Source organism: Lissotriton helveticus, chromosome 3_1, assembly GCF_964261635.1.
Source record: "Lissotriton helveticus chromosome 3_1, aLisHel1.1, whole genome shotgun sequence".
In the NCBI taxonomy this organism is placed as follows: domain Eukaryota; kingdom Metazoa; phylum Chordata; class Amphibia; order Caudata; family Salamandridae; genus Lissotriton; species Lissotriton helveticus.
The window spans coordinates 810,353,432-810,370,458 of NC_136061.1; the positions used below are offsets into that span (position 1 = coordinate 810,353,432).

Sequence of the window (17,027 nt, forward strand, 5' to 3'; positions counted from 1 at the left end):
GTAGCTCTAGGTTGCAGAACTGCAGTTTATCACAAAACTGTTCGATGAAGTGGTCTGACAAATTCAGATCCCAAAAGCCTTTCTTGATTGACAGTCAGGGCCGGACTGGCCCTAGCGGGCACCGGGCAATCCCCCGGTGTGCCGCACGGGTGGGGGCCAGTTGTGGGCCCGTTTTTGTTACTGGGCCGTTTTTGCCGCATAGCTGCAAATTCGTCCCTGTAACAAAATCGTCAGAAAAGCGGCCCTGTCAAAGAGCTCGGCGGCACCCCCAAACCCCTCCCCCTGCCCGGGAGGGGGGGTTGCCTGCCGAGCTCTTTGCCAGGGCCAGTTTTGGTTCCCAGTCCGGCCCTGTTGACAGTTCCTGTTACTTCTCTGCTAGGTTTGCTTTTACAAGTGCCACTATAATACATGCACAAAAAGATTCATCAAATCCAAAGCAAGAGCCATTGATCAATGCTCACAGCATTGTATGCTAGTAACATGTGACCCTGATCTGTTGGATTTTCCACCTCCAACATTCACCTCCTTGACATGCTTACTGCTTGTCCAGGCTTTTACCAAGGTGACAGCTGAGAGAAGAGTGGAGTTTCTTCAATTGTGTTTTAGGACTACCACACACATACAGTCATAAGGAACTACACAATACATCACAACATATACACCTACCCACCGACCTCACAAACTAGCCTGCGATTGTATTCCTGTTTGCATACGTCATTAGGTCTTGCACAAGGACAGCGTTAGCTGAATTGTGTGGATTAACTATTGTGCTCAATGTATACATAATGAGCATTAGGTCTGCCCTTCGCTCCTTATTAAGTAGCTTTCCTCACTATTCTTGTTCCTTTTTTCTGGAGCTTAACGTTGTTACCATTGATTTAATTAAACGATTTACGTTTGTTCTACTTTCATGATCTTGGCAATCAAAATAAAGTTATTATGATGATGATTGTATGAGTTATATCCCTCCAGTACTGACATAATGGAACTATTTTTAGGTCTCGCTGAGCCAGCGCATGCGCTGCACCGAGACATTTAGTATCGGGGTTTTCAAAGTGCTCCACAGCAGGCTTTTGGTGGCCTAGCGCTTGCGTTCACGCGAGCGTGCACGCGCGCAGCCGCCGCCCAGCGTTTCCCGGCTGACCGAACTTAGCCGTGTATGATTCCCAATGAAGCTCCCGCAGGTGCACATCACTGTCCTATCTCCTCAATTATAATATACGTGTTTCTGTTGTGATGTCATGAATTGATGGGTCTTTCATGGTTTACGATGTCACTTAGCACATATCACCGAAAGACATACAATCTTTAATTATTTATGCAACTTCAGGGATTGTTTTTCAGTGATTACTTGGTGATTTTTGCTAATTGAGTTCTCAATAGCAATCTTGAGCGCTACCTGCTTTTGGGCATTGTCATATTGCACTAAGGCTCTCCATCTATTACTGTTAATTAAATCCCGACCCTACTTGCCACTAAAGAGCCTCTCACTCTCACAGACACTCTCTCTCAGACACTCTCACAGACACTCCCATAGACTCTCTCGCACACTCTCACAGACTCTCTCTCCCCGACTCTCACAGACACTCACACAGACTCTCACAATCTCACAGACACACTATCACAGACTCTCACAGACTCTCTCACAGACACTCCCATAGACTCTCTCGCACACTCTCACAGACTCTCTCTCCCCGACTCTCACAGACACTCACACAGACTCTCACAATCTCACAGACACACTATCACAGACTCTCACAGACTCTCTCACAGACACTCAGACTCTCTCACAGACTCTCTCAGACTCTCAGACACTCACAGACAGACTCGCATAGACTCTTACAGACACTCTCTCACAGATTCTCACACACTCTCACAGACACTCTCTCAGACTCTCTCACAGACTCACAGACTCTCTTACAGACTCTCTTACAGACTCTCTCGCACAGACTCTCTCACAGACACTCCCACAGACACTCTCCCACAGACACTCTCCCACAGACTCTCTCCCACAGACTCTCTCCCACAGACTCTCCCTCACAGACACTCCCTCACAGACACTCCCTCACAGACACTCCCTCACAGACACTCCCTCACAGACACTCCCTCACAGACACTCCCTCACAGACACTCCCTCACAGACACTCCCTCACAGACACTCCCTCACAGACACTCCCTCAGACACTCTCTCACAGACACTCTCACAGACACTCTCACAGGCACTCACAGACTCTCCCACAGACACTCTCTCACAGACACTCTCTCACAGACACTCTCTCACAGACACTCTCTCACAGACTCTCTCTCAGACTTTCTCACAGACTCTCTCACAGACTCTCTCACAGACACTCTCTCTCAGACTTTCTCACCGACTCTCTCACAGACACTCTCTCACAGATTCTCTCGCAGACTCTCTCGCAGACTCTCTCACACTCTCTCTCACAGACTCTCTCTCACAGACTCTCTCTCACAGACACACTCTCACAGACTCTCTCTCACAGACTCTCTCTCACAGACACACTCTCACAGACACACTCTCACAGACACACTCTCACAGACACTCTCTCACAGACTCTCTCTCACAGACACTCTCTCACAGACACTCTCTCACAGACACTCTCTCACAGACACTCTCACAGACACTCTCACAGACTCACTCTCACAGACTCACTCTCACAGACTCACTCTCACAGACTCACTCTCACAGACACTCTCTCACAGACACTCTCTCACAGACACTCTCACAGACTCACTCTCACAGACTCACTCTCACAGACTCACTCTCACAGACTCACTCTCACAGACACTCTCTCACAGACACTCTCTCCCAGACACTCTCTCCCGGACACTCTCTCCCGGACACTCTCTCCCGGACACTCTCTCCCAGACATTCTCTCCCAGACACTCTCTCTCCCAGACACACTCTCTCACAGACACTCTCTCACAGACATTCTCTCACAGACACTCTCACAGACACTCTCTCACACTCTCACAGACACTTGATCACAGACTCTCTCTCCCAGACACTCTCTCCCAGACACTCTCTCCCGGACACTCTCTCCCGGACACTCTCTCCCAGACATTCTCTCCCAGACACTCTCTCTCCCACACACTCTCTCTCCCAGACACACTCTCACAGACACTCTCTCACAGACACTCTCTCGCAGGCACTCTCTCGCAGGCACTCTCTCGCAGGCACTCTCTCGCAGGCACTCTCTCGCAGGCACTCTCTCGCAGGCACTCTCTCATAGACACTCTCACGGACTCTCACAGACACTCTCTCACAGACACTCAGACTCTCACAGGCGCTCTCTCTGACTCTCACAGGCACTCTCTCACAGACACTCACAGACTCTCACAAACACTCTCTCTGACTCTCACAGACACTCTCTCTGACTCTCACAGACACTCTCTCTGACTCTCACAGACACTCTCTCTGACTCTCACAGACACTCTCTCTGACTCTCACAGACACTCTCTCACAGACTCACTTCCCACTCTCACTGAGTGACTCACTCTCACTCACTGACTGACTCACTCTCTCTCACTGACTGACTTACTCTCTCTCACTGACTGACTCTCTCATGGACTCTCTCACTGACTGACTCTCTCTCACTGACTGACTCTCTCACTGACTCTCTCTCATTGACTAAATCTTTTCACTGACTGACTCTCGCTAAAAGACTGACTCTCGCTTAAAGATTGACTCTTGCTTAAAGACTGACTCTCACTGACTGACTATCTCACTGACTCACTCTCTTTCACTCACTGGCTGACTCACTCTCTCACTCTCATTGACTGACTCTCACTCTCACTGACTGACTCTCACTCTCTCACTGACTCTCACACTCTCACTGATTGACTAACTCTCTCACTCACTGATTGACTCTCTCACTCACTCTCACTGACTGGCTGACTGACCTTCACCCTCCTGTTATTTATGCCCCCATAACAAAAAAAACACAACAAGCAACTATTGGGACAGGCAGATTCAAGTTGGCAGCATTTAAAGGACAAAAAAAACTCAATACATTATTTTTAATACTTTTTTAATATGGTCGTTTAGCTGCACATAATGCTTTTTTGGTCATATCTGAGGTAACAAAAATGCTTCTGACACATCGTTATTATAACTTTTCAGTACAGCACAGCTTAAGACATAGGTAAAGTCAATATCTCTGGCTAAACACTTATATGTTCCCAAAGGCGAGACCTATTGGCTATGCCAATGCTTGTTTCATTTCTGTTTTACCACTCCATAGAAGCGCATGGTTTGCCTTCCTTCCTTCCTTCACTGTCTGCTTGTTCCACATAACATCCTAATGCTGCCCTTTGACCTCTCTTCTTGCAAATCCCCCCGCCCACATGCCCGTTAGGCTGTTGCTGTTACGCCCCTCTCTTTTCTGCTTTATTTATTCTTAAACAAGGACTTTATTTTTCTATTTTTCAAAAAATGCTTTTGTGAGGGCGCAGCAGTTGCATATTGCTATGGACTACTCGCTTCTGTGTATTTGTGTGACCGGCGAACATACTTTATTATCTTAATTTATGGGTCGAAAATCCCCTTTGGGTATCTTGGAGCAGTAAATGAATTATGTACTAGAAATGTGCCTTTTCCCGCGGGGTCACGCCAGACTTTTGCCTTCTTTTATTGAACCCGTTTTTGCTGGCCACAGGACTCTGTGTGCTTTATTCCTGCTAACCAGGAATAAAGTGTTCATGCTCTCTCTTTTAAACATGATAAATTGACATATTCCTAATTGGCACACAATTTACTTGCAGGACCCTAGTTTATTGCACTAAATGTAACTAGGGACTGTAAATTAAATGCTGCACCTAGACTGCAGCACTCGTGCAACCCACTAATGTAGCCCTATAAAACATGCCTCTAAGCATACCCTTGCAGCCTGTGTTTGCAGTTTTAAACTGCCAGTTCGACCTGGCAAAGTAAACCTTTCGCTATTCCTAAACCTTCCTTTTTAACGCTTATATGTCATCCCTAGTTAGGCCCTAAATGCTCATGTGTGCATGGTATTTAAAAAGTTGGATATGTAGAATTAAATTTTCACATGCAATGGAAGTGAAAAATCTCAAAAGCCATATTTCACAGTGGCAAGGCTGATTCTCCCATAGAATAATTCTGGGTTACAGTATAACAATTTATAGTGCCCTAACTTTAGTTTGGGAACAGCTAGAAACATGATTAAAGGACTCATATAAATAGTAATTTAAAATCTAACTTAATGGTAAAGTTGTGTTTTATATCATTACCTTGGAAATGACACTTTTGGAAAGTTGTCATTTAACTGCCTAGGACAAATGTGTCTTTCTGTTAGTGTTCATTGTCACCTGACTCTTGACGACTCCCCTGGAATATTATGTGCACTGCTCCCAGACAGTGAACAGCGGCCTTTGGTGCGGGGAGGGGTGTTCCTTTCCTGAGCAGGATAGTTTAGGACTGTACTCGGCCCATGCTTGAACTTCAAAGGATAGCTTGTACGTATGGCCGTGTTGGATGCGGATCGGCATCCGTGCTGGTAAGCAGGAGTTACTGGCAAAAAATTCAATGTCCGTGAGTTCTTCACTTACTGGACACCACGTGGATCGACGTGTATGTCAGATCTAACTTTGAAAAACGGACACAACCCGGAATACCAGTTAATATTCTGTCTTCTCCCTACTGACCGGGATGGAATTACAACCGGCACAGAGGTTAACAGAAATAACTTGCTACGTGACAGCCCTGAGGAAGTCGTGGGTTCACTCCCGGACGACGAAACACGTGTTGGCTGGAACAATCAAAAGAAGAAAATAAAATCACTAGAAACCAAAACCTGAAATGCATTATGGATATATATGTTGTAATGAGCAACATCTTTATTGATGTAGGAGTGCTCGGGCATTGTATAATCTGAAGAACACTGGATGTTTGTATATTTTGCCATTTTGAAACACAGAATCTGCAGCATATTTGAATGCAAAGAGGAGGTGAGTGAAAGTATAATACGTCTCAACATAGTTTGGACGTTTAGGTGGTTCGAGTCTAAGCACAATCTGATTGATAGTTGATGAACTTTGAATCGCCTTCTGCATATTTATTTTTCCATTATGTCTTTATTGTTCCTGGGTCTGATTGTCCTACCATTTGTTAGGCTGATGTTCCATGTTTCAATTATCAAGTTGGCTTCAAGAACCAGGGAGAGTGCTTCTCAGTTACATTTTACTAGATTTAAACATTGCAGAGTGTCCTGCTTTCCTGCTTCTTTTCCCTGGATAAAGATTGCTTCTTACTTTTATGGTCCAGTGTGTTTTCTGAAGGGACTGCCGTACTGTATGAGATGGTGTTGGGCTATTTATTCCACTAAAGCTTCTGTGAATCTCTTTTTTGAGGTCTCCTACTCCTCCTCCTCATTGTAAGAACAGCATTGCCCTCCAACACTAATCACCTCTGACTTCTCTGGGAAATTGATACTGGGATCGGTTGGGGCATGCAGCCAACAACATAGATGGTGCAGTTCGTTATGGGACTTTTCACCCATTGATTTTACGAGCAGTTTATCATATCCGTATTTCTTCTGTGTGGTTGTCCTTGGGTACCCATCTACTGGCAAATGAGGGTCTCTTTCCATAGATCATGTAGACTATCTGGTAATACCTCTAATTGAGTGTGTGTCTGTGGGTGTGTCTATATCTTGTGGGAATTATTGCTTAAACAGCACATTACTCTAATTCCAGGCAACTTTTTGGGGTTGACTAGGGAACATCACAGAAGGGCATTCCATTTCCCATGTATCTTGGTTATGTTTAAAGGCCTCAATTTACATTCAGTTCTTTTAAAATCACCGTAGAGTGAAAAAGAGAGACATTTGACTTTCAAAATCTCCCAAATGGTTTGTTTTATTTACTTTCCAGGACAAAACTAAAACCTTACAGGTTCACCTCCAAAGTGCCTTCAATACATTTTGCAAACAGGTCACATAAATATTTGAAGTGCTTGATAATTTGAATTGAAGGAATGACTTTAAAAATGTGCGTTTTTCTTCAACGCTCTGAGTGTCCTAATTTATTATTCTAGATCTGTTTGGTGTAACATCTCTGTGATAAGCAATGTGATAGAAGTTTAAATGAATAGTGTATTATTCTAAAATACATTTATAAACTTTTGGTTTATAGATATCCCTTTAGTAAGCAGTTTAGTACAGATCTTGCAACACTTGGAAGATTGTCAGAAAAAGCCAGTAGAACATTCAAAAATGTCCAAAGCAGAAGAGACTGAGAGTGAAAAAACGGTGATCTACGAGGAAGATTTCCACTTAAAAATATTAAAGGATATCTGCGTTGAATTTCTGTCCAACATTCTCATCCTGTTAACTAAGGTAAACAAATTCCTTTGTATGGATCCTCCTTTCGTTAATTGTCATGGTACCCAAAAGTATTCTTTCAGATTTTGTTCCTTCAGTGGGAGTTTGAAGCCATCAGACCTCTCATTTAAAATGTACTTTGGCATTCATTTTAAGCACAGGAAATTATGTCGTGATTTACACAAAAGTTGAATGTTTAGGGCAAAGAAGGATATATATATATTTTTTTTTGAAAGAACAATTTTATTTGATTCGTTTTACAGTTTCAGAATTATAATTATTATAATTATATAAATTATTATTATTATAATATGTAATGCACCTCATGCATGAACCATTGAATTTAGGTAGAACTTGACATGCATGAAATGCCACTTGTGAGCTACTGAACTCACAGGACCACAAACTGTCTCATCCTACATTGAACGGAAGAATTACACATTCAGGCCTGTGACAAAAAGGAATTGGAAGTCCATGGTGTCTTTCACTGTTTTATGCGTGGAAGACCATTTCTTGAGCAGTTATATACAGATAGTATCTCAATGCAAGCCCTGAAGAAGTCCTGGATGGGACAAAACGCATTGGCTACGGAAAATAAAAGAAGTGGTTTAAAAAAAAGAGAAGATCATGAATGGAGAAATAAACTTTTAAACTTTTAAAAGAAAATTATCATAAGTCTATGCACTGTGTGACCTGCTTGTAATTGATCTTGTTATTCTGATGATCTGAATCGCACATGATCAAAGGACATTTTTGTTGTACAACTGTTTGAGTGCTGAGTCATGTATATTTCACATGTCAATTCGAGACCCCCCTGGGGTGTGCCTTAAGTGCCCCAGTGCCAATCGCGACTCCAAATTGTGTCACCAATGCAACCCAAGGTGATTCGGGACCATGAGTCGAAGCACTACATCACAGACAATAACAAGAAGCTGTCAAGAAAGGAAAAATAGTGCTGTTCCTCAGGTAGGGATTGTGAAAGTCACTCGAGAACTGGAACCCTCTGTGTCTCGCTGAGATCTACAGAGGGGAATCCATGTGTTGGATTTTAATGCCCTCACACCCCCTTTCAGGTGTCATGCTTCATCATATGGGCTGCTCCTCGTCGGGTCGGCGGTGCAATACCCAACGGGCTCACCTCAAAGAGGGGCACTTTATTGGAGATCTTTTATCCAACAGCCATATTGTGAAGTGCGGGTATGGGGCCAGAAAAGTGTAGACGTGATGGTGAGTATAAAATGGGTCTGGGAGTACCTGAAAATATCTTCATTCTGGGGGTCTCCTGCCTCAATTAAAGCAGTGTAACCGGCACTTATTGGAGTATAATGTCCCCTATTAGTGTGTCAGTTATTAAGAATTAGTGATAACGGTCAACATGTTTCTCGCAAGTGAATCAATTGACTCTCGATTCTTCAGGACCATGAGGGATGGAACTATCTACACTAAACAAATTGTTTATATGTTAATAGGATCATCAGGAACACAATGAAAACATTTCTAATGTGTCAATGTACCTGGGATGAGCTGATTCTACCGGTTTTGGAAAAACAAAGATTGCATACATTACAGATATATACATTAGTAAACCAATGTCAGGCGATGCCTGTGGAGACTGGTGGTGCCTTTCAAATAAAAAAACGTTTAGTGGTGTGTGCCATTACTGTTAAGGCACAATAAAAGTATTAAGAACCGTGGTGGTTGGGTGTCTACAGTGAGCTATGGTGGTTTTGCATGCTCCTGTGGAGTATACATTAAAAACAGTAGACAAATCGTTTAGGACTCACCTTATAGTGTCCAGATTCCTCTTGATCGGGGCACCTACTTGTGCTGGACCTCCCACTTTTCGCAAGTGGAAATTGCCCCCTCTATCATCCCTCACTTTGAATATAATAATAAGAAGCTGCAATCTTCCCATATGTTTTGCTCCCAGTCCAAGTCGCAGGCTTGACCCATCACAAGACCATACATTTGACTGCTTCACTTCCTACTCAAAAATCCTTTGGTAAGTTAAACCTCAAGTACAAACACATGAAAGCTAAGCAAGACTCAACCTTATGCCGGCCCTTAGTCACTCTAATACAGACTTAAACAACGATCTCAAGATACACATTTGTACTCATTGCACTGATAACAATACCAACTCCTCCTACTCCAAAGGAAGACACGCTGCTGACACCCAGGTTGGACGGTAGACAGATGTCAGCTGAACCGATGTCACACTATGAGATCATGATAGCGCAACCAGTCATTATGCAGCTTGTTTCTAAGCTAGTACATTTATCGCGATGCATTTATCAGCAGAGGCTGCAGTCTCTTTTAGATTCAGACTCTGGTCTTACACTTGCAAATGGGGCCCCCCAAGATACTGATGACAGTGGGGTAGAGGATGGCTTGCTTTCCTCCGATTATACGGATGATGCCTGATCTCATAAAATGCCAGTGGGCTTTACTCCTCCCCCAAAACTGAGCTGTACTGGCCACATGGACGGGAATGGAGCACAATGCCTTATTGAGGTTTTAGATCTGCTGTTTCCCTCCATTGAGACTAAGACAAATGTTCTGAAGGGGATTCTCGGAATGGGCTGGCGATAACAGAGACACAACTCCCACTCATTAGTGCCCTCATAAATGCTTTGACTACAGCATGGTTGAAATCATGTGTTGTTCACCCTTTAGTTAGCAAGTAGCCAGGTGGCACAGGTCTGACCCTGGATCCGGACTTCCTCATCAACCAGCCCACACCAGAAAGTCTTATTGTACAGTGTTTGAACAGTCAATATAGCCCTAACTCCTTTTCACCTGCCCTACTTCCTCGGTAGAAAATAGATATGGGGTTGGGCATTTGGCAAGGGGATGTTTTCTTCTGCCAGCTTGGTACTACAGTCCATAATCCCAGTTTGTCTATTGGGCAACTACCCGCATGACTTACGTGGGGCCATTATACACATGAATAAACAAAATAGAATCCACAAGGTGGTTTTCAGTGGTCCCTAAAAGGATGGGGAGCACACCGTGTTTTTTAAATGCCCCTCACACACCAACAGGCCCCTTGGTGTCATGCTTCATCATCGGGGCCTTCGCACCCCTCTACGGGATGCGGCGTGCTACGACAAAACGACTACGTAGGAGCACTTGACAGTGAGCTATGTGAGGGTGTGTATTGAGTGATGTGAGTGAGGTGAGGTGAGAAGGTGAATAAAAAATACCTGGCACTAAGGATAAAGAGAAAATATTTTTATTCCGTCCTTGGCTGGTATTAGTAAAAAAAGTGCAAAGACTGGTTGAAAAAATACGTACTTGGGTATATCAACCAACAACAGTGTCAACAAGTTTCGGAGCGCAAGGCTCCTTCTTCAGGACGAGGATATGCACTATGATCCTCACCTTACTCACATGGAATGTAAAAGTGTTCAAAAAATTTATTTAAAAAAAACAATGTGTAACGCTCGCCAGCGGACTTCCAGCGGAGCAGCGTTGAGGGGAAGGCAGGCGAGCGTTCCATGCAGTCACCGTTGTTGACTGGGCAACGAGGAGTGATACCCCCAATACTACGCTTAGGCTCATGGGGCCATTCGCATTTTGAACTTAAATATTTTAAACGCCAATTGGGCGCAACGAACATACCATCACTTAAAACATTGATAGGTACATTACACATTGTTTTTTTTAAATAAATTTTTTTAACACTTTTACATTCCATGTGAGTAAGGTGAGGATCATAGTGCATATCCTCGTCCTGAAGAAGGAGCCTTGCGCTCCGAAACATGTTGACACTGTTGTTGGTTGATATACCCTAGTACGTATTTTTTCAACCAGTCTTTGCACTTTTTTACTAATACCAGCCAAGGACGGAATAAAAATATTTTCTCTTTATCCTTAGTGCCAGGTATTTTTTATTCACCTTCTCACCTCACCTCACTCACATCACTCAATACACACCCTCACATAGCTCACTGTCAAGTGCTCCTACGTAGTCGTTTTGTCGTAGCACGCCGCATCCCGTAGAGGGGTGCGAAGGCCCCGATGATGAAGCATGACACCAAGGGGCCTGTTGGTGTGTGAGGGGCATTTAAAAAACACGGTGTGCTCCCCATCCTTTTAGGGACCACTGAAAACCACCTTGTGGATTCTATTTTGTTTATTCATGACGCCCAGGGAGACTGGATCCACTTCTCTCTCTCTCCCCCCTATTGTTATTTTTCCTTGCCATTATACACATGCCATATGGGTCATGGCCAGCGAGATCTTGCTGGCAGTCTCCAGGGACCTTGGGGTCTTCCGGACTCGCACTATCCATGATGGGCAGGATGCTGTGAAGTAAGTCATCTGCATAGTCCTAGAGACCACAGATTGCATTTGCAGAGCGGTTGGTACCAATGCATTGCTTTGCAGGCAAAGCCTGGATGAAGTTAACCAAGTTTTCTGGTGATGTGGACGCATCACTGATGGACATGACTTGTGATGGTTCCAGACCTTTTGGAGGGACGGATAACTGTATCTTGGATCGTTTGAAGACTGTAGGGGCACAGCTTGTTCCCTATTCTAGGGGATTTGTCTTATAAACAATGGCACAATTTTCAGCCAGTGATACAGCAGACAGCTTAGTACTTTCTGGGCCGCAGACATCGACACCAAAACACATCGCACAGGCCAGCAGGGGCATCTGTCCTTCAACTCCTCCTCCTTTGCTACCACGGCCAGGAAGCCATGTTAGTTTACTCTCAACGACCCATGGCATTCTTGAAACTGTAGGATTTGTCATTTCCTTGCAGGTTGGAGAACCATCATGTCCCACAGATGAGTCTTACACATACTTCAAAGGGGCTACACCCTGATTTTCTTTTCTTCCTCAGCCCTTTTTCCTCCCACACAGGAATGCATATTGGAGGAGCATCAGTCCATCCTCCAGCAGGATGACATATCTTAAAAGTGACAATGAACGAGTACTGGTTTCTTAAAGAAGCAAGATCTGTTATTTGCACTGCTTCCTCATTTTGGAAAAGGATAGGTGGAGTGCTTCAGAATTATCCTAGAACTTTGGCCTATAAATGCCTCCCTGTGGGAGGACGAATTCAAAATGCTCACTTTGGCCCATATTATATCTGCCTTAGATCCAGGGTACTGTATGGTGCTCCTAAATTTGCAGGATGTGCATTTTCATATACCCGTCCTTCAGTCCCACAGGCTTTATCTGTGGCTCAAGGTGGGTCTGAAGCACTTCATTTTGCTGAGATCTCCCTTCAGCCTCACCTTGGTGTCTCTGCTATTCACTGAAGTGATGGCAGTGGTCGCTGACCATCTTCCAAGGCTGAAAGTCGCTATATTCCAGTGCCTCGATGACTGGCTGCTGAAGGTCAGTTCACTGCATTCAGAAGTAGACCTCCTCCTGACGGCTGAATTCTTAACTTTTCCTTTGCCCTAGCGAGTCTTGGACGTTCAAACTATGAGACCGATATTTATGGGTTCAGTCCTGCATCTCGGTGATGATGGCTCTAAGACTTCTTGGTCCCTTGGTCTCATACATACTAGGTGTCAGCAATGCCAGGTGGCACATGTGGGCCCAGCGTCAGAACCTGAAATCACAATGGGCCAAGTATCATGGCTGCCTCTCCAACTTCATCCAGGCCTTCAAGTATACTGTCCAAGATCTGCAGTTGTGGTTGACCTATCCCAATTGGTCCTGCGGTAGACTTCTCTTCCTTTCTCACCCAGATCTCACGTTGATGACAGATGTATCAGTGGTGGGTTGGGAGGAGGGAGTCATCTAGTGGAAGTAGGAGATATGATCCCTATGGTCTCCAGCAGAAAGCCAACCCTACATCAACGTTCTGGAGGTTTGGGTCATTTGTTTGGCCCTGAAGGCTTTCCTGGCTAGAAGGTGAGTTGGTTCTCACAGGCTTAACCACCGCAATGTGGTCCTGCAACAATCAGGGTGGGAGTGGGGTTGTTAGTCCTGTTCCAAGAGGCTTTACTTCTACAGAGGTGGCTGGAGCAGCAGAACATATTTCTAGTAGCCAGCGACCTGGCAGGATCCTTTAATGCTATAGTGGACGAACTGAACAGACTACATCTAGGAGATTACGAGTGGAGTCTGCATAGTGAGATGGCACAGGGTGTATTCAGCTAATGGGGAGAGCACTGAGTAGATAATTTCATCACCCTGGAAGCGCAGTGTCAAAGAGTTTGCACATTAGAGTTTCGGCAAGACACATTCTGGCTAGAATAAAATGAGGGACTAGCTCCACTTCCTCCTTTACCCAGAGTTCTGAAGAAGATCAAAAACCACTGGACCCAAACCATCCTGATTGCCCTGGGCCCGGGATATCCAGAACTCCTTTGCATGAGCATCGTTCCTCTGATCAGGTTTACTTATCTTGAAGACCTCCTGTCTCAGCAACAGGCGTTGGTCCTCGATTGGAACTGAAGATCCATAATTTACACTGGCTTGCTTTAAGATTAAGCGGCGACAATTGGCTACATTTGAGTTTCAGACTGAGATGTTGCATGTCATCCTCACTGCTATTCGCCCTTCAACAAAGTTCTTCTATGCAGGGCCCCAGAACAAATGCGTTGCCTGGTTCAGAACGGAAACACTGCCTCTCCCACAAGCTAAGCTGCCTGATGTTCTGTTTCTTCTTTCATTCTTCAAGCACTGCCTTGCAGTGTCGGCAGTGTAACTCTTGGGAGTCCACCGTTCCTTAACAGTTTTTGGACCTCTCCCTCTAGTCTGGCAAAGGTCTCTTCCAGGACCTTATGATGTGTGTTCTGGAGGTCTTGAATGTTTTTCTTGATAAAGGAGCCATACTTGATTTGTTCTTATCCTATTTGTGGCTCACCACTTCTCAATCAATGTTATTAGGTGAATTAATGGGCATAATCACCTACCTGGGTGAGTGAGGTTAAAAATCAAGTAATAATAATTTCAATTCATTTGTTGGAAAAATAGAGGTCAAAGCGCACCGCCTTGTTTTGTTAATTTTTCTATTTATGCGATGAGAGAATCCTTTGCGTGCAGGCTTTCCTTGATCTCTTAGTACAGAGCAGCTGCAGGGCGCTTCTGATAATTTCTCCAAGGTTTATTTTTTCTGAATCCAAGCACAACATAATATAAGGCTTCTCAGCATCTCTGTTAAATATGTCCAGTATTTGCCTACTCTGTTTCTCCCAAAACTTTTAAAAATGAAAATTGGTTGTTCATTATGAAGAAATGATTTTATATAATAACTCAGCCCAAGGACTGGAAATTTTACATCTTGTGTATTCTGTGTGCCTATTCTGCAAGCGCCTAGACGCCCTCGGGTAGTGGTGCGCTATATAAATATTTAAATAAATAAATAATCTCTCATCCTAACCACACATATTGTTATTAATATTTTGTAGCCCACATTTCATTTATCATGCAAATGTGCCTGTAGTTGGAACATTCCTGCAGGGGTTGCAGTCATTCGGTATTAAAACATGGAGGTTTCTATACAATGATCTGATAAGTGCCCCCTGCTGTGTGGTTCTAGAGAGGGATGAGAACAACCAAAAACCTATTTGCATTATGCTGAATTGTGGTTTTTCTGCATCACATTAGGTGCTTAGCTGCATTATCTTGCATCAGTCCTCTTTTTGATGTTGATTTCAGTATTATTATATATTTTTTACATCTGGAAGCCAACCAGGATAGGTGATCTCTATTCCCCCAGATCTCAAAGGGTTGGCCACACTCAACACAACTGTCTGGTATCTTCTGCCACAGGTGTAACTGGACGAGGTGGCAGTAGGTGGAGCTTGCCAGGAACTAGAAGGGATGTCTCGGAGTTTACTCAAGTACAAATATCCACTGGCAGGGCAATGCTTGTAGACTCTTATTCCCTGAACCACAACCTTAAGGAGAATGATGGTTATCCCATGTCATCTTCAGTTGAGCTGAATGGGGATCAAGGTTTCCGAGAAACCAATGGTAAAGATCTCAAACCACCTCTCACCACCTGCTGTCCATGCTGAAACACAAGATGGTTGATTTTGTGCAGCCTCTGTGGTGGCACAGGGAAATACTCTTTCACTACTAAGCCTACTGCAGGCCACACTTAGATCTTCAAATAGGTGAAACAGGCTTCGCTTCTGAAGTGATAGTTGACTACCAGATCTGCTGGGAAAGACCCTTACTTTTCAAAAATCTTGCATAGCCAGGTTCTGTGGGGTGAAGAATAAAGAATGTTAGCCCTGCAGGGCTCGTCTATGTTTGGCATGCATGACGTTCTGATTTGTCAAATACTGTGTGGGTTTCAGCAGTTAACATGCATTTAGTGAAAGTGAAGTAACTTAGGGTATTTTGTGGCAATAGAGGGAGCCTCTTTCAGGAAGCTAAGTTCTGAGACACCAGAGCAGGGCATCACTTGGTTGGCTGTAGCTTCACTTAGTTGTGCTTTCCATGCTTATTTGAATTTTTTGGGACAGTGAACGTGCCCCACTACAATCAGAAGTTAAAGAAAAGAGTTGGAACATGTTGCTGCAGCTCAGGCAAGTAGGGTGTCTGATAAGTAAACAGAACAGTCGATGGAAGTTGCTTATTACTTATGGAGCACTCGAGCAGAGAAGGACCAAAAGATGGAACTGACATTTCTTTCTTATGAGATACCAGACAACGTACATATGTTGCAATACCATTCACTGTTTGCCATTCATAAACTATAGATCTGTGGCTCACCCAGGCCTGTTATCTGAAATATTTTGTGTTTGGTAGTAAGGGTTTCTGTCATTCCTCCCCATCTTTTCCTACCACACCAGCTCTTGAAGAAATCACTTTTATGGTCTGTGAACTTCCCAAACCACTTCAGAAGTTCACAGCCCATAAAAGCGATTTCTTGAAGAGCTATAATGCACATAGGGTGGAACATGTAAGTACTGACTAATTGGGTTCCAGCTCACAAACTATTTGATTTAAACGATGTGATAGCTCCTCAGTTAGTAAAAAAGATTGGTAAAATATGTAACTTCTTTAAAAGGGAGCTACTAACCTGAAGGTTAGCCCCAGACCAGGTACCTCCTATCCTGTTTTTCAGACTATTCTGATTGTGGCCCGTAGGTTTTTTTCCTACAAATTCTTGAATGAAATCAGAAGTTTGTGGACCTTTATAAATGCGGAATCTTGTGTGAAAATGAAAAGTAAAGGCATACCACGTATTAAAAATCTTTTTTTATTTTTTATTTTTTTACAGTAATGTGTGATACCAGCAAGGGGGCTAAAATACCTCCTGCGAGCCATTTGCTCAAACCGCACTCCTGTAACCAGTTTTCTGCTGAAACCAGCCAACCAGAGCAAAAGTGATGTGAAATTTTGCTACTAGCATATTTGCAAAACTTTGGAAAGTTAACTCTGACTGATCTAAATGTGCATATTTCATAGCGACAATAAAAATAAGTTGCCAGACCTTGTAAAAAAAGACAGCTAGCCAACATTGCTACTCCTGGCCTGTTCGACATTAATTTGGGGGGGAATCATTGCTCCTAGTACATATGCGTCTCATTCGGAGCCGTGCTGGTGCAGACCATGAGGGAGAAGGACGTTACTGACTGGCTAGAGAGGTGCGGAACAGAGTAAATCAGGAATCGAGAATGAGGCTTTAGTGTGTTATTAGATCTCCGGCTCAAGAATCCAACTACCCGGGTCTGGTGACT

General features: G+C 43.9%; 1 protein-coding gene across 2 annotated transcripts in view; it reads left to right on the forward strand.

Annotated features, from left to right (window-relative positions):
- Window positions 1-17,027, forward strand: part of SAAL1 (serum amyloid A like 1) — a 268,183-nt gene that overhangs the window by 217,045 nt on the left and 34,111 nt on the right. For both annotated transcript variants that reach the window (XM_078681081.1, XM_078681082.1), the window contains one exon: window positions 7,174-7,376. In XM_078681081.1, the coding sequence (XP_078537207.1) occupies window positions 7,174-7,376 (203 nt within the window). The remainder of the gene's footprint in view (window positions 1-7,173; window positions 7,377-17,027) is intronic.